A 19,379-nucleotide genomic window follows, 5' to 3' on the forward strand; every position below is an offset into this window, starting at 1 on the left:
TTTTGAATTATTTTTTTATTATGGTACTATTTTAATGTACTCTAATTTTTTATTGTGTATTTATAATTATAAAAATAATCATTAGAAGAAATATTAATTTTATCTCTTAAATTTTTTAGCTTTGACAATATTAAATAATTTATATTAAAATATTTAGATAATTCCAAAACTATTATTTATACTATAACAAAATAACAATATACAAAGAAAATATGGGAGTTTAATGTTCAATTTTGTTTATTCAGTGAGTTCTGCTTGGCAGTTGTTGTATAAAATATTTATTTAAAAATATTAGTAATTTTTTTATTTAATTTATACGATAAATAATAATATTTTATGTAATTTTATTTTATTCTTTTTGAATTGAAATAGTCCCATTACATGATTGATAACTTTAAAATAGTTATTATAATAGAAATCAAAGTTTTAAAAAGTTAAAAATAAATCATAAATGATAAATTATCTCAAAAATACCGGTATTTTTATAGAATAGAATAAGATACAACCCTCAAAATAAAATTATAGTCAAAATAAGTTATCATAAAAAAGTAGTAAGGTATAAATTTTTTTAACAATATAAGTTTAGAAAAAATTAGTATTTATTATAAAAAAAATCTAAAATAAACAATGTGATTATTAAAATAAAATGATATAAATCATTATCTCTACAGAGATAAGTATATAAAAATATTAATATTTGATATTAAATTAGTTAAATAAAAATATTAATAATTAAAATTTAAATTCATCACGTTATTAAAAATAATTATATATAACACCATTAAATATTTAATACCTAAAAAATCTAATAATTTGCTAGCAGTTTAAACTTCTATATATTCAAGGTCTTTCGCTGGTAACATTTAAAATTTAATAATTATTTAAATAGATGAGTTAACAGAGATTACTCAATTAACTTAACTCGATTTTATTTTTATTTATTTGAACAATATGAATTGTGGTTGAAAGAGGATAGGGGACCTTTTGGTTAGAGCATGTGATGCATTGCATTGTAATATGCAATAATGGCATAGATAGCTTCCTCTTTTGAAGTGTTTGTTTTTGTATTTTGATATTCAAACAAAGACGGCAATACCCATAAAATTAAATCTCACAATCACTAATATTAAGGTAGTGTGAAGAAGCAACTTTGAGATCTCATAGAAACTAAAAATGGGTTGATGATGATTTTTTATGCCAACATACATGCCCAGAATTCCATAGATATATACATTATTACAACAGAAATGTTTGGTAACTAAAGAAAATCAGCCAAAAACAGCCATAACTTGACTTATTTAGCATTCATTAATTGTTGCGACAATTAATTAATACTAAATAAGGTAAGTTCTGGCTTTTTTTTTTGCCTACCTAACATTACAAAGTTAGAAAACATGTGTATCATCTAACAACAATAAGGGCAACATTATTTCAAGGTTTCTTTTCTTTCAGTGCCACTATAATAGTACTTACAGAAATATTTGATAACAAAAAAATATTAATAAAAATTTATCAAAATTTATTATTTATTTTTTGTTTTATTTAATACATTTTACAATAAATAAATATTAAATAAAATAAGTTTACGATTAATTATTTTTGTCTCCTTAATATTATCATAATATTTAATTAACTAATTACATGTATGGCCAAATAGGTCAAATTCTCCAATAATTATATATACCATTATACCCCCAAATTCCTATACTCAGTACACCTTTTTAGATAAAGGGTACGGTTGATTTAGAAAACAAATTTAATTAATTAATTAACTAAGTTCTCATACTTTGTGCATGGCCATTTAGATTTTACCATGTAATCTATCCTCCATGTGATATACACTTTTCTTATTGAAAACAGTAAAATTTGACCCATAATGGTGTACAACTTTAGGTTTTTGAAGGAATTAATAGTCAAGATGCATGCTTCATAAGGTCATTCATTATTTTGAGGCATACTCTATGACTAAGAATAGTATACTTTTTATTGATTATGATGATGAGATGAGCACTTACATGCTTCATGCCTTTGAGTTTTCTACATCTCTGTTTGTAAATATATATGTTTTTTAATTAACTTTATTTTCAAATAAATGTATATCCAAGCCCCAAGGAGTCAAGGACTAATAAAATAAGGTATCTATTTTGATATATAGTAAATATGTTTAAATAAGATATAAAAGTTTAATTTTTATATACTAACAGAATAAAATATTTTATACAATAATATAATTACAACTATTTTTTTAGATGACTACTTATTCGGTCAATATAAAAAAGTAATTATTTTTGTTAATATAATATTATATAATTAAATACGCGTATAAAATGATTTTACACTCATAATACATTAAAATTAAATTCAAAATATAATTACAAATATATTGTATATCAGTAATGATATGGAGACAAAAAAATCAGTCAGAACTTACTTTATTTAGCATTCATTAATTACTGCAACAATTAATAAAAGCTAAATAAAATAAGTTCTGGGTGATTTTGGCTAATTTTTTTTATTATATCTTATGTATATATTATGATTCTTTACGTAAATATTGTTTATTAAATAATACACAAAAATATAAAATTTATCTATACAAAAATACATAATAAGTGATTTTAGTAATTAATTTTAATGTATAAATAATATTTTTTAATTTTATAAAATATAATGTAAGTAACTGGTACTGTATAGTATATATATATACAGTAGCAGTTCACAAAGAGAAAAATGGCCACCATTCAATTTGCATTGCCATAAGAAAGAGTAGTTTCGTACATTGACACAAAACTAATTAAAGAAATCTAATGGCTTTTTGGGTTGTGAGTTTTGAGTTGTGACATTCCCAACACGCAACAACTTTATATAGTTAGGTATGCTAGAAAGATAAGCTAATGTATAATTAATTCATGGATCACATTAAATTAATTAATTTAAGTAGATAATTATTGTTTCTCTTTTCATCGCAGTTTCAGCCAAGGAAGTAAAACTCACTTCTATTTTCCAAATTTGTGTTACAAACTTTACGTCGTACATGTCACTTTGAATGCATTTGTCAAAGCTCTTTTATCGTTTTTTTTTAGATTTGGAAATTAAAATAAAACAAAATAATTTTAATCAAAAGATTAAAATGGAATAATTATAATCATCCTTATCAATATTTATTATTTTCAGTCCTTTTCCTAGCTATTGATTTGTCCATATTAAAGACTTTAGTATATTCAAATTAACCTACATATACGGCACATGACCATATGAGATGTATGTTAACATATATACATCATCAAATGATGACTTCATTTGATCATTTCTTTGATTTCGATCTTCAAAACATGTAAATTTAGCTAGCACTTAGCTTTGACTTATGTCAGAGGTCTCTCAGTCATCACCAAAGAGAAGAAACCAAATTAAAAATGACCAATATTAAAGAGCAATTTTTCCAAAAATTTTTTAAAGATTAGAGGATAAATAATTCCTTTCTATTGTATACTATAGGATAATAGATTTATTATGCATAATTTTTATATATGAAAAATAAGGATAATTCACGTAAAAAAATTAAATGTAAACTAATATTATATAGATGTCTTAAAATTAAATATTTTATGTTCGAATTTAGAGTATATTTTATGTAAATCGAAACTATTAAACTCGATTTAATAACACTTCATTTAAATCGAATAAAATAAAGTCGATTAATACACATAGTAAATCGAATGAAATAGATTCGATTTACTAACCCAGAAGATGCAATTCATAATATTTAAAAGTATCCAAAGTAAATAGAATGAATGAATTTTAATTTAGTAGTTTTGATGTCTCTAATAAATTATTAAAATATATATTAAATTAGTTATTAAAATAGAATATTTATTAATATACAAAATATATATTAAAAATAAATTAAATTATATATATTTTTTATATAAATACATTATAAATAATTTTAGTAGTTAATTTTAATACATAAATAACATTTTTGTATTTACGTCAAGATTCTTTAGTAAGATTCACGTTATTTAACCTAGCTATGAGTCAACCTATAATTGATGTTAATTGATTGGTATTAGACACATAAATGTATGTATGAGTATTTGAGAGCTATTTATTAATAAGTGAATTTGTTAATTTGGGAACAATTTAATTACTTGTTTCAACGAAACACTACATAGATATTAGAACTTACTAATATCTTAGTAAATAATCATTTTTTACTATAAAAAGTTTAAATGCTGATAAAATTAGTTACGAAAAAATTAAACTATGTTATATTTATGAAAGTTGAGTTTTATCCGATAAAAATGAAATAATATTCAATTTGGTCTTTGAACTTACACGCGAGTCTCAATTTAGTCATTAAAGTTTCATTTGCTTCTATTTAGTCCCTGAACTTTGTGAACATAACTCATGTTAGTCCTTGAAATAATTTTCAAGGTACAAACGTTAACGGAACACTATCGTGACAGCTGGATGCCACACTAAACTTTGTAAAATGATGTCGTTTTGGTTTTGGCACTCAAATAACCTAAAAACAACATCTTAAATGGTGTTTATTAAAATTTTACCTAACAAAAATAAGTAATACGATGTCGTTTTTGAGCTATTTAAATGTCAAAATCAAAACTGCATCATTTTACAAGTTTTAACGTGACATGTAATAGTCTACAACAGCACTCTATTAACATTTTTATACTAAAAATAGTCTCAGAGACTAATATGAGGCACGCTTATAAACTTCGGAGACTAAATAGAGACAATTGAAACCTCAAAGACTAAATTAAGACTCGCGTGTAAGTTCAGGAACCAAATTGAGTATTATCTCGATAAAAATATTTAATCGTTAAATTTGTATTGACTCCACTCAAAAAATAAGTTAAATTCTTAAATTATCTTTATTATTGTCATTTCTAATATAGATTAATCTTAAAACCCTAACTATTTTTAACATTATCTAAAAATCAAAATTCATCTCTTAATACAGAAATCTAAATTGATCATTAGTGATGAAGAAAGAGGAACAAAGAAGATTTAGATCTGAATCGATATCTTGCTTTGACTCTGGCGTATGAATACAAGAGTCTCTAATTTCTTTTTCATCTTAATTTGTATTATTGGGTTTGTTTTCTTTGATTCAATTTAATTTTATTTCCTTTTTATATTCTGAAGTTATACTATTATTTGGATTGGAACTCAGGAGTTGAAACACAAACTTTGCATGGCGAATGTTTTTTTTTTTCTTTTTTATATTTGTACATAAAAAATAAATATTTTTATAAGACATAATTCATTTGTCATGGATATAATATTAGTTTAATTTTTGTATGGTTAATTTTATCAAATTTTTATAGTAAAAAGTAATTATTTATTTTTAAAAATATTGAATAATATAAGTCAAGTAAATTAAAGTTGGTCAAAGAGCTAGGTAGGGATGCACATGACTCAACTCGGCTCGAATCCAAATAATTCAGAGCTAATTTGGTGTTATTTTATTGGGTCTAGGATTTGATAATGGTATAAAAAATAGACTTGGTCATTATTTAGAGTCGAATTTGGGTCAAAACAAACGCAGCTTCACTCGACCTATGTGCATCCTAGGAGGACTAAAAAAGGTATATATGTTTTAAATTAATTTTAACATTATGTTATATTAATTATAAGCTTATTATTTTATTTTTAATCATATTTGTTGAATTAAAAAATAAATAAAAAAATTATAAAATTAAAATTTATGAATAAATTCAAGTTTAAATGTTTATCAATTTTTTTATAACAAGTTTTTTTTTTAATAAATGAGTGCATCATAATTTTGACATAAAATTTATCAAAATTTAGATTTTACTCCATCGAGATAAAAGTAGTATGATTTTACTAGATTTAAGATTGGATAAAGATCTTAAAAATAGACTTAATTATTAGGTTAAATCGAATCTAAGTCAAGACAAATTCAGTTTTACTTGCTCCATGTGCATTCAAAAAGAAGGCATGAACGAAAACCAAATACTAAATTCAACATTTATAGTATAGGCCCAGTGTGTGTGGTTTTGTTGAGTTTTTTTTTTTTTTGTCACAAGGTTTTGTTGAGTTTAGCAATGGCATTCATGGATAACGCCATAACGGGCTTCTACAGTATTATCTTATATTAAAAAGAAAAACAAACAAATTTTATGAATCACTTAAAATAAGTGTATTCGGATTCAAAATTTGACTATGTCAAGCAGCAAATAAAATTAGTTTTAGTTAGTTTAGTAATTAATTTATTAATCTGTTTAAATAAATAACATAAATTTAAATTTTGTTTTATATATAATAATTTATTAGTTAACGATAATTTTTTAAAAGAATTATAATTCATTATAAATTAATTCTTAATATATCAAATTAAAAAATATAAAAAAAAAGTACATAGACAAACTTAGAAGTTATAATAGAACACAAAAAATAACTAAAAAAGATTATTCACTGCACAAAATAACCAAATAACCAAATTTTTTCCATAACCATCAAAGATTTAATTTGACATCACGTTTTAGATTATGCAATGTCAACATGAATGTTAACAGAAAAACAGCGGTTAGTTAGCTTATGATTAGACTTGTTGCATGAATCTAACATTTGGTGATTACTGAAAAATTATTTATAAACAATATTTTGATGGTAAATTTGGTATTTTATTTCACCCGCTCGATATAATACGCATATAAAAAATTGATTACTAATTTAAAATACAAAATATATGTAATATATATTATTAATTTAATTTAATAACTGATGTTAACTACCATTGTTTAACTCGATATTTTTTTTTTTCATTTCCCCCCAATATTAATTGATTAATAGAAGCGTGATTTTAATTTGTTTGAATGAATGAAGAAAGAGAGGGTAACGCTTACGCTGCTGAAAACCCTTGGAAGCTGCAGAAGACGATTCCATAAAACCCCCAACGTTGCCGCCACTCACCGCCATCAAACAACAATGGAGGAACAACAACTCCACTCCGATCGATACTCCTTCAATCCAACCCTCAAATGGAACCCGGAGGTGCATAACTACTTCGCCAAAGCTTATGGCGTTGAACGCTTCTCTCGCATCTCCATCGCTCTAACGTAACTACTTCTCTCGCATCTTAGTAGCTCATTAGTTAGTTAGTCAGTTACTTAGTTAGAAACGGTTAAATTTAGTTATAGTGGTATTGCTAGCATATGCACGGTTAAGGTAGGAAGTGAAACAAATGAGGCTGAGTTTGTTGATTGCTGTGTTCGACTCGATACCTTGTGAGTTTACTTGATAATGTATTATGATCAAAATTGCTAATGTGTATATTAATCTGCGTTTCAGTAATTCAGCACATGTATGGAGAGGTTTAAGGTTGATTTTGAATTTTCAAATATGCTAATGCTACTTGTTGTTATGTTGTTTTGGAATTTTGAGTTGTAAAGTTAGGTTTCTTGGTTATATATCGCAGCCGTCCTTCTAGGTACTCTTGTATTCGGGTTAACACGATGAGATCCACTACTGATGCTGTTGTTGAGAAGCTACGGGCGATTTTGAAGGAGTCTTCCTCAGGTTCTGGGGATGTCTCTGAGAATGGTGCTAATGGGAACCTGGCATTGGTGGAAAGCGAAGATGGAGATAGTAATCCTTTAAGAGGGGATTGTATTGGTGCTGGTGCTGTTTCTAAGTGCCAGATTCCTGGGATGGAATATGTGGTGTTTGTTTGGGGTTCAGGGCCTCGTCACATCAATTATGGTTATGCACCTGATTTGCCTCCTCCCAAGGAGGTCATCGTTAGTAGGAAGTGTGCCGAGGCTGTTCTTCGGGGTGCTCAGGTTGTTTTCTTTTCCACAGTGATAGTACGAAGCTCCTGTATAAGAAAAGATGTGCTTGTTTGAGAATTCTGCTATTTGCAGTAATAGAGTATACAGATATGTCATGCCAAAATGTCTTTTCTCTGATTTTTTTTTTCTTGTACTCTTCTATACAGTAGGCATAAGTTGTCTACTTTCTCTCCCCAAAACCCAAAATGTTCAAAGCTTCTTGCCTTGATGTGTACTTTTATATTTGAAAGTATTATTATAAGTTTTCAGTTTCCCTAGTATGCAAAAGGTAAGGTTTGGTTTGGTTGTAGGGCTTTCTATCTTATGGTAAATACTTATTGATGGTATTTCACTGGTTCCTGATGCTAGTTTTCGTTTAGGCATATGTTCCTGGTGTAATGGCTTGCAGTGCTCATGTTGAGAAAGGAGATACTGTTGCAGTCTCAGTTGCTGTGGAGCAGAAGGGTGTGGATGGGGGATGGGGTATTGGTATGACACGTGGTACTGTTCTCCAAGGATCACAAGCAGGTAGGAAGTGTATTTTTTCCCCTGGATTCTGGAGATGATAATTTTGTAGAATCCTCTTCTAAACTTGGTCTTCAAAATAAGCTTAAATAGTAAAATATTTGGAGGTCATTTGAACAAATTATGTTTATGTTTTATTAAGGTAGTTGCTTTCGTTGAATTTAACTGTCAAGAATATGGTTGGCAGAATTTCTTATTTGTTTGTTTTATAGATCCATATTATTTTGAACGGAATGGGCTTTATATTGGCCAAGGAACAGCAATGATGTCAAGGGCTGGACTGTTTCGGGTTCCTGAAGGAGTTGGTGTGGAGATGAAGAACAGAGTATATGAACTTCATTCTTTTCATAGTAAATTTCACCCTCTCTTTTATATCTGGGATATATTTTATTTATCGGGAAAAATTATTTCATTTAGCAGTTCTTCTATTGCTTAGTAAGATTATGTGGCTGCTATATTACTGTTTCCTTTTGGTTTCCCAGATGTTCTTGAAGGAGAAATATTTCTTCAAAACCTGCCAAGTATTGTTGCTGCACATGCTCTAGGTACACAAATTGTGGTCTCAGTTGTGATTTACAATTACTATGGCCTATTTGTTTTCCTTGGTTGTAAATGCATTTTCATTATGATTTCCAGCAAGTACTACAGATTAAAACCCAGCTAGGTCTTGCTATGATCCCAATCATCCCATTTGATACTGCCAAATTGAACCATTATAGCATGTGATTCATAGTAATATAGCTCTTTTACTCTGTGCCATTGATTTTTCCCTCGCTTTCTTCTTTGTTGTTTTGAATTTTCTTATGTTGAGGAGGATTCATAATCACTTAGACCTTTACCTCTTTGTAATTTAATGTATAACATTATATAGATTGATTTTGTAATATTCAGATCCGCAAAAGGGTGAGAGGATACTAGACATGTGTGCTGCACCTGGAGGGAAAACAACCGCAATTGCAATACTTATGAAGGATGAAGGAGAGATCATCGCAACTGATAGATCTCATAACAAGGTGGAAATTCTGAAAGGATACAGATAATCTTGTAAATTCCTATCTAGTAGTTTGTGTTTGATGACTGTTATATCATTACATGTGTGTGTGTGTGTGTGTGTGTGTGTGTGTATATTCCTGCTAATATTACCATGTAAGTCAACCTTTACATATATACCTACATCTATTTAGGTTGCAAAAGAACTTCTAAAATTAACAGTGAACACCCTGTAAATTTATCTGATGAATGATGATGGCTGTTTAGGTGCTGGATATTCAGAAAAGGGCAAATGAAATGGGCTTGAGTTGTATAAAGACATTTAAATTGGATGCTCTTAAATCTGTTAGTCGAGGAAACCATACTAACGCTTCTATTGGTCCAAGCTCTTGTGATGCCAATAATGGTATGGCAAATAAAGTGTCTGATTCATCAAATGTGCAAGGAGAAGGAATCTTGTCTATTATTGAAGATAGGTTAAAAACCGAGGTCATGGAGGAAAATGGTGGGTAAGTTCTATTCCTTAATTTTTCTTCTTTGCTATTATCTTCTGTTTCTTTCCTGTTTTGTATTTGTTATACCTAAATGTTATTTCTGCATCATCTATTTACAAATCTATTGTTAAATAATCTGACAATAGGTAATGGTGAAAAGGCTAACGGAAAAGTTTATTTGAGCAAAGCTGACATCCGGAAGAGTATGCGAAGAGCACGAAACGGACCTGGAAGAAATCAAAGCTTAGGTGGCAGGGTTGATGGTTCAAAAGGTTTCTCTCCTAATAGTTTTGATAGAGTTCTTCTGGATGCTCCCTGTTCTGCCCTTGGTTTAAGGCCTCGGTTATTTGCTGGAGAGGTAGAAGTGGCTCCATTCAGTCATTCACATAATCTTTCATGTACTTTGATTTATATTTGTAATTAACTATAATCTTAGACCATTTTTCATGCTGCAATACGATAGAAAATGGGACCTGATTATATGGAAGGAGAGTTAGTTCCTCTACTATTCATTGCATGCTGAGTATTTTCATGGATAGTTATCTACTATTAAAAGTTAAAACCCGCCTCAGCACTTGTATATCTAAACAAATGCCTAATATTATCTATGGGAGTCTGTAGAAGTTGTGGTTATTTCAATCTAGTTCGTGCAAGATCCTCTGTACTAAAATTTATCATACTTGCCCAGAAAATTAATGCATGAATTTGACCAATTAGCATGGATTATCAATGTATTATTCCATTGCCATCTGAGTGTCACTGTTAGTTTGGTTTGTTATTGTTGTTTTTTACCAGGAAAAGAGAATTCACTATGTGATGCCTTGTCTGGCAGGAAACAGTTGAATCTTTAAGAAACCATGGAAAATACCAGAGAAGGATGTTTGACCAGGCTGTTCAATTGGCTCGACCAGGTGGAGTAATTGTATATTCAACGTAAGAGTGCACATTTTGCTGATCACATTGCTCTTTATGCATGTTTAACCTTATTTTTATAGAGTTTATCTTAAAATCTGCTAGTCATTTTTATTGGATTCCTTGCCTTCCATTTCCTGTCGTGCTTAGATGAAACGGTTATTGATTACATTGTTCTTTCCATTATGATAGTTGTACAATTAATCCCGGTGAGAATGAAGCTTTAGTTCGGTATGCTTTGGATAAATACAAATACCTGTCATTGGCACCACAGGTTTGATGTCCTTTCCTTAGTTTCCTATTTTGTCCTTTTGATTGATTACTAGATTTATATCCCTCTAGGCCTCTAGTATAAAACTCGTTTTCAGAATTTGGTTGAGTAATTAAGATTTGGTATTTTATTTATTTCAGCACCCAAGACTAGGAGGACCTGGACTAGTTGGTAGTTGTGAATTTCCCAACGGATACCTGGAGTAAGTACTCACCCAATTGAAAACCTTAGAAGTATACGTATTTATTTCAAAATTCAACAAACTATAAAATAGCAGATTGTTTAATTAAGAAGTTCATATGAACTTTATTTTTCACAGGGAGTGGTTACGACCTGGAGAGGAAAACCTAGTTCAGAGGTTTGATCCATCATCCCCACTTGATACAATTGGATTTTTCATAGCCAAATTTGTTGTTGGGTCTAAAGATGGTTAGCCAGAATCTATGTTTTGTTCACTTTTGCGCTTTGCGGTTTGAGTTCGAGGAATCGAGCAAAGCTTTCAAAGACTGGCTTGTGACTCGTGAGTTGTGACGACAATCTGGAAACGAAGTGATATTATGAATTCCCTTGCACTTCAGTCAAATGGAACAAATATACCTTATAGAAGAAAATTAAAGGGGGAAAGGGGTTAAGATTTAAAAAAAAAAAAAGGAAACTGGACCAAATATGATGATTCTGGTGCGTACTTTTTGTCTTTTTGTTACCCCCTCAACATACACGCTGCTTTTTTTCGTTCACTGGGTGTATTTATGTGCAGTTTCACACTGTTTCTCATTCCTTTTATGAACTTATTAATCAAAATGAATTGTGTTAGAGCCAGGATAGAACCAAGATTTTGAAACCTGATCTGGACAGTGACAATGTGACATTGAAAGAAGCTGCTGAGTATTTATATTTGTCTTGTCTGGTACCGAAATGAGTTGTTGAGTTTTAGTAATGATAATTGATATATAGTTTAATTAGGGTCTTAATAATAATTATTATTATTATTATTATTAGTTTAAGGATAAAAGTGGATGTAGCAAAGTCATATCATGCGTTGTAAATGAGATATTAAAACTGAAGGTGAAGGTGAAGGTAAATTTCCGATTTCAGACAATTCACAAAGAAACTTTAAGAAACTATTACAGAGGATATTTAGTATGATATCATGTCTAATATATACATATAACAGAAGTAAATGGGGAAAATTACTGGGGCTGTAGATGAAAAGTGCATATCTATAATAGGACATGGACAAAGTCACAACTTTTGTTATGCCCCTTAAGTTTCTTTCACTTCTGCCTGACAGAAACACAAAGTTACTCCTGGTAAGCTATATAGTTTACCTTTAGCTATGCTTCTAAAATTTATGCATTATAAGCTAAGATTATTTCATAAGTCAGCTACTTATTCAAATTCTTATTCCTGCTTTCATTAATTCTAGACCTAGCTATATAATACCAAACTCTATTATATGCATCTAGATATCATAATTCTCCCACAGGCAACAGTTGTAACTCATCACTTCATTGGAGACAAACCCTTCAGACATTATTGAAGAGTAACTATATTCTCCATTACCATAGCCTAAACCAAAATCTATCATTCCAAATATGTCATCATCATTATTATTATCTGAAATCCAATTCGTCATTATCACATCATCCAGAGGATCATTACTAGCCTTTGGCTCCACCGTCACCATGTCCATCATGTTCAGCCACTCGAAATCATCGGTCGAGTGGCACTCTTGTTTCTTCCGCTGCTGTTTTTCTTGCTCCACGTCGATCATGTTATTAGGGTTAACCTTGTTGCCTTCTACTACCATAGGTTCTGCAACACATACTACCTTATCACCATTGTCATCCTTGCCTTCTTGTTCTTCTAAAAGTTCTCTTAGGAGATCCCCATCAATTTCAACCTCTAAATCCATTTCTACTAAGTCCATATCATTGCTCTCATATGATGAAGCCATAAGAGAACTACTATGTAGTTAATAGGGAAATAAGTGAAACAAAATCTAAAAAAAAAAAAAAAAAAGCTTAGTGAAGTTGATTATTGAAGACAATACCCATGAAAATAAATGTTATTATCTCGAATATATATAGGTAGATATAAGGTGAAAGGGCCACGTCATGAAAAATACATGCACCTAATAATGCGGAACGAAATGGTAACACCAGAGGGCAATGTTATAGATTTAAGAGAGAGAAGGTTCTATGCTTTCTAATGAAATGTGCTTGTCAAATAGGTTACGGCATTAGGGTATCACAAGAAGTGACAAAAGGGCACATGTTTTTGAAAGTTTGGTGACTCACGGTTTTATATATATTAATGGAGAAGGCAAAGCTAAAGATAAAGAAAACGATGAAATTAGTATTTGGTCAATTTCTAGGGGGGTAGGGTGTCTAGGGACTCACATGGTGACTCGGTGAGTTTAATTGCGGTTCAAGAGTTTGAGGAAAAAATAAATAAAATTTAATGAGAAATTAGATATCAATTGAAAAGGTGATAAATTTTATGTACAAATAATGAATTTTTCAGTGTAAAAATGTTCTAATATTTGGCTAATTTTTTTTGTTATGGAAGTAGAAGTGGTGATATACCTTAATATTGTAATTTTTGGTGTTTTTTAAAACTGTGAAAAGTACATAAATCAGATGATCTGATTTTTGTACCTCAAATTTTTTAATTTTTTTTACCACAAATTAGATGGTCCGATTTCTGTATTTCTACAAATCGGACGGTCCGATTTGTGTACCTCTAAAAATCGAACGGTCCAATTTCTGTACCTTTAATAAATTGAATGGTCCAATTTTTGTTTCTCTAATTAAACGATTCCATATTTGTATATAACACCCCAACAATCCACATTTTGAAAAAATACCTCTACCACTTTAATATTAAAAATAAAAAGTTCCTAATATTTTGTACATTTAGTTTGTTTTGGTAAATAAATTGACATAAATAATTCTACTTTTATATGAAGATTATCTTATATAAATTTTAAAACAATGTTATGTGACTAACAAAATTTATCTTTTTTATTCAATACTTGGCTAATAAAATTTTAAATTTTAAATTTTAATAATATAAAAATAAGATGATAATATCCAAAATGGTGGGTATTTAATTATTTATTGATTGCCCAATTTACTAGAAGATCTTCTTGCCAGGTGTTTTAATTTGGACATGTTTCGGTGCTTGAAACGTATGTGTGGTGGTCATTTTCAATTTCAATTTCCAAGCATTGTCAGTTTGTCACTCGTGACTTGTGCATCAGTGGTGCATATCTATGTTTTTAATTCTTTCTGGTATCTTCTGCTTGTGTTTGATTTTACACAAATGCTTCCTTAAATATATAAAGTAGAGAAAGCAATTTTCCTTTCTTAATTTATTGATTTATATAGTTAAACATTGATATATAATTAACAAAATGAGGTTAATACATTCACTAGTAATCTTAAACCATTTTATTATCATTCAATAAATTGTATGTAGTAGTATATGAAACTTTTAATAATGTAATAGGTGTCATCATTAATCTCTTATATTTATATTTGTAATGTGAAAAATGTAATAAAATATGAAATTTCTTATACTCTAATTGAAACAAATGTACAACTGCGAAAACTAAACCTTGTTAACATAAACTTGTGATGGAAATTCTGCTTAATTACTTCTGCTTTTAATGGTTTGGAAAAATATACGTTAATATGTGTAGGGATATATAACGAAAAAAAAGGATTGGAAAATTATATGAAAACTTAATTTATTGGATTTAAACTTAATTTATTGGATTTAAATTCAAACTTTTTAAGTTTTAGCCACTTAGATAAAGATGTTAAAAATATTTTTTTAAAGATATTTTTTAATAATTAAAATTTAACACATATAACCGATTAAACTGTATTATTTTTATTAAAATTAAACCGGACAAATCAATTTAGTCGAAAAATTAATAAATTAAGTTTTGAACCGGTTTAAATTAATATTTTGTAATAAAAAATAACTAAAAATATTCCTATTATATATATATTAATTTTGAAAACTCTAAATACTAATTTTATGACAGCAGAGAAGAAAAAGGCTAGAAATTAGAATTTTCAATATATATATATATATAATAGAAATATTTTAATTATTTTATAATAAGGGTATTGTAAGTCACCAAAAATAATAAAGGTATTGTAGTCATTTTTTATAAAAATAATATTAATTTAGATCAATTTAAAATTTGATTCACCATTTTTCAATCAAATTAATTTGTCTAATCTAATTTTGACAAAAATAATACGATTTAATCGATTATATGTATTAAATTTTAATGATTAAAAAACATCTTAAAAAAAAGATATTTTAGACGTTTTCACCTCCTTTATATAATATTATTATGATATTGCTTCATAAATGATAACCTTTTTTTTTAAGAAAATAAAATGTAATAACATTACTTTCATTCATGTTCAATATATTGATCAAGCATGCATTTTGGCTAGATTCATATGGTTGGTCTAAATGCATTGCATCAGAACATTTTCCAAGACCGAAAAAAAAAATTCAAGAAATAAAAAAAAATCATGACAGAAAGAAAGGGTATGTAGAGTGCCATATCTCATACATAGACACATTGATAATGCGCAATATTTATTTGTTTTTTTTTTTTTTACTCCAATGTTGCTTCTTGGTAGAAAGAGAAACTTGTTAGCAAATAAAGAATGATATAGAGTCCACATATGATGTAGTTTTTCCATTAATGGACATATATGAATATCATAAACCTCTTGTGATTTAAATGTCTTTTTCTTCTTTGCTTTACGTAATTACGTCCATGAAATATACATGTATATGGGGACAACTATATTGAAAAAGGACCCTTTAATTTTAATCCATTTTTTTGGAGTGTAATCCACTGCTTGCTCTCTGTTTGTGGTGTGCATAATGTATGCCACACGGAAATTAAAGTGGAAAAAAAAAAAAAATCCTAATTCATGCAATTAAATTTAACAACCTACCTACCTACCTACATATCAACACAACCTATTATTAATTTATAAAAAAAAAAAAAAATAGAGGTGCAACTAGGGGTGTGCATGGCCGGGTGAAACCGAGTTTGATGTGACCCAAACCCGGCCCGAAATATATACCGGGCCTATTTGTTAGACCCGAACCCGACCATAGACCCGATGAAACCTATACACTTTCGGGCCACGATTATACCGAGTGAAAACCGGGCCGTTAATATTATATTACCTTGATACCTTCTTGTAAGTTAGCATGTAAAAATATCCAAATTTTCAAGACTCCAACCATTATTTGACATGGTAAAATTCACTTAGAAAAATATAATAAGAAGTAACTCTTCTCTAAAATTAAAGTATAACCATAATCAATACTAATATTGCCTAATAACACCAAATATTTAAATCAATACAAATAACACAAAATTATGCATTAGTCTAAAGTCTTATGCATTTTAAACATAAAACATTAACTTATAGTCTTATATATAATGACTAATAACACAAAATATTAAGGTTTACAATACTTAAATTTCACATAATAATAGCCATCATCCATCACTAATAACACAAAATATTAATTGTGTATGATGACCGGGCCACCGGGCCGATTTCGGGTGACCCGAGCTATGACCCGGACCCGACCCGAAATAATGACCGGGTCTACTTTTGAGACCCATACCCGACGCTAGACCCGATGAAATCACATCAAATTAGCCCCTAAAGTACTCGGGACCGGGCCGGGCCGGGCCATGCACACCCCTAGGTGCAACAATTTTAGTTTACATTATTAGTTAATATTTTTAGTCAACAATTTAATAGTTTTAGACTTTTAGTCTAATAAATCAATATCATATTTTTATCTGATATTTTTAAATAATATTAATTAATTATCGATTGAAAATAATAAATTATATTAATTATGTAACCTTCTTCTTCATTTATTATACGAGAGCAACCAATATAATAGATATCTAACCTTTAAAGGTTGACTATGATTCTGAATAATAATGTTACATCAAAGTATCAAACTAAAGAATATACTTACACACATGAGAAGAGGTTTATATTATTATTTAATAAATTTAATTTTTAGATTAATAAAAATAATTAATTTTTAAATTTATTACTTAAAAATTTATCTAAATACATAAATAATAATCATATAATATTTTTTATATTGTCAGTATATTAAAATTAAACTCATTTTTAATAATACAAAATAAACATATCTAATATGTTTTATCCTAACATTGTCAATATAGAGAATTAATTTCAAGTTAGTTAATATTAGATAACTTTAGTATTTAGAATTATAATTTAAAATTAAAAATAAAAATTGTAGATGACCTAAAAATAAGAAAGATTGAATCTAGAACATCTTTTTAAATTTTGAAATTTATAAAAATATGAGATAATGATTCTACAGTATCTATAATAGTGATTATGTAGGAGACAAAATAATTTTATTTTTTAATGAATAGAATAAAACAGAACAGAGAGAAGTTTACCCCACCATGTATTTTAGTTTGATGTTTTTATACAATGAAATCTACATCTAGTCTCTACCACAACAATGATAGAATTTTTACTATGTTTTTTAAAGACTACAAACACCAATTTTCTATAATTATTTTTAATCCTATCAAGTAACTCAGAAAACTTCAAACTAAGCTTGTTTCGACTAAGTTCTCTAGCTTAAACTCTCAACACTATGTGCTCACCCAATTTAATAAGAAAAATCTTTTAACATCATGATACAAAACAGAAAATATATTAAGATATATTGACATATTTAATGACGACTTTTTTTTCAAGTTCAATTCTCTTTGTCTTTTTTTTTCATATGATATTTTTAAATGCCTCATTTAATTCTTGTACCATGAGAAATAAAAAAAGATAAATTCAGAAAAAAGAAATTCAATGTAACAATATGAAAGAGAAGACAAAGGTAACTTAAAAATTAGGGCAATTTACGCATCTAAATTCTTTGACCCTCAATATTACGCAAATACATTATTTCCAAATTTAATACGCAAATGCATTGTTTCACTATTTTATGTAAATCGCTACTGACAGTAGCGGTTTACAAGTGTGCATAAACCGCTACAACCAGCCGCGGTTTATGTGTGTGAGTGTGTGAGTGTAAACCGCTGCTGCCAGCAGCGGTTTACGTGCGTGTGTATGTGAGTGTAAACCGCTATTGGCAGTAGCGGTTTACGTGCATGTGTGTGTGAGTGTAAACCGCTACTGCCAGTAGCGGTTTACGTGTATGTGTGTGTATACTATTTAAATAATATTATAAATAAAAAATTTAATTTATCATTTCACAATATAATTTAAAAAATATAAATATGCATGTAATAAATTTTTTATTTGTATTTATTATTAAAATGAGATTAAATAGCAAATCAAAGAGTGAGTACTCACAGAGTACTAAAATATATAAAATAAGACTAAATTTTTTTTTATCTTCATCCCTTCTAAAACTCATGAATGATAAAATAATTTATTTTTAGTAAAAAATTCACTAAAACATACACTTTTTTTTTAAATTACTCCATTTTTTATCCATATAAATCATATGATTGCAAAAAAATATATACTTTGTTTTCTTTCTCTCAATTTTTTTGTAACTTAATTTAGCGGTTTCTGTGTTCCTCTAGCGGTTTACGTTGATTAGAAAAAATGTTTGTTTATGCTAAATTAAGTTAAAAAAATTGAGAGAAAGAAAACGGAGTATATATTTTTTGCAATCATATGATTTATATGGATAAAAAATGAAGTAATTTTTAAAGAAAAAGTATATGCTTTAGTGAATTTTTTACTAAAAATAAATTATTTTATCATTCATGAGTTTTAGAAGGGATGAAGATAAAAAAAATTTAGTCTTAGTTTATATATTTTAGTACTCTGTGAGTACTCACTCTTTGATTTGCTATTTAATCTCATTTTAATAATAAATACAAATAAAAAATTATTACATGCATATTTATATTTTTTATTTTATTAATCAAAATTATGATGCTATCACTATTATTTATCTAATTAATCAACTGTAAAATACAAATAATTTTTATTTTTTGGTATAAGACAACAAAGTTGCACAAATAAAAAAAATCATTTAGCTAGAACCTCAAATGCAAATCAGCAGCAAAGAACACAACCCATTTTCCAAACTCTCCAATCTCTTTTGTATGGTTGATATAAATAAAAGAGAATGAAGTGATTTTTAAAGAGTAAAATATATAATTTAATAAACTTTTGGCTAAAAATAAATTATTTTATTATTTATAAATTTTAAAAGAGATGAGAATAAAAAAAATTAGTCTTGCTTTATATAATTCAATACTTTGAAGACTGTATTTTT

The 19,379-nt window shown here is 28.2% G+C and overlaps 1 protein-coding gene across 2 annotated transcripts; it reads left to right on the forward strand.

Annotated features, from left to right (window-relative positions):
* The first annotated feature begins 6,849 nt into the window (after positions 1-6,849).
* On the forward strand, positions 6,850-11,898 carry LOC112764935 (rRNA (cytosine-C(5))-methyltransferase NOP2C). Of its 2 annotated transcripts, none has more exons than XR_011875530.1 (12): positions 6,850-7,103; positions 7,463-7,826; positions 8,195-8,342; positions 8,552-8,689; positions 8,822-8,884; positions 9,231-9,352; positions 9,597-9,834; positions 9,970-10,181; positions 10,619-10,756; positions 10,928-11,009; positions 11,147-11,208; positions 11,326-11,898. XR_011875530.1 is itself a non-coding variant. In XM_025810775.2 (12 exons), the coding sequence occupies exons 1-12, from the start codon at positions 6,865-6,867 to the stop codon at positions 11,438-11,440; spliced, it is 1,884 nt and encodes a 627-aa protein (XP_025666560.1). In that variant the 5' UTR covers positions 6,850-6,864; the 3' UTR covers positions 11,441-11,898. The 2 variants fall into 2 exon arrangements, 1 of the variants encoding a protein (XP_025666560.1); XM_025810775.2 differs by having other exon boundaries at positions 10,656-10,756.
* Positions 11,899-19,379: the final 7,481 nt, after the last annotated feature.

Source organism: Arachis hypogaea, chromosome 17, assembly GCF_003086295.3.
Source record: "Arachis hypogaea cultivar Tifrunner chromosome 17, arahy.Tifrunner.gnm2.J5K5, whole genome shotgun sequence".
Lineage (NCBI taxonomy): Eukaryota > Viridiplantae > Streptophyta > Magnoliopsida > Fabales > Fabaceae > Arachis > Arachis hypogaea.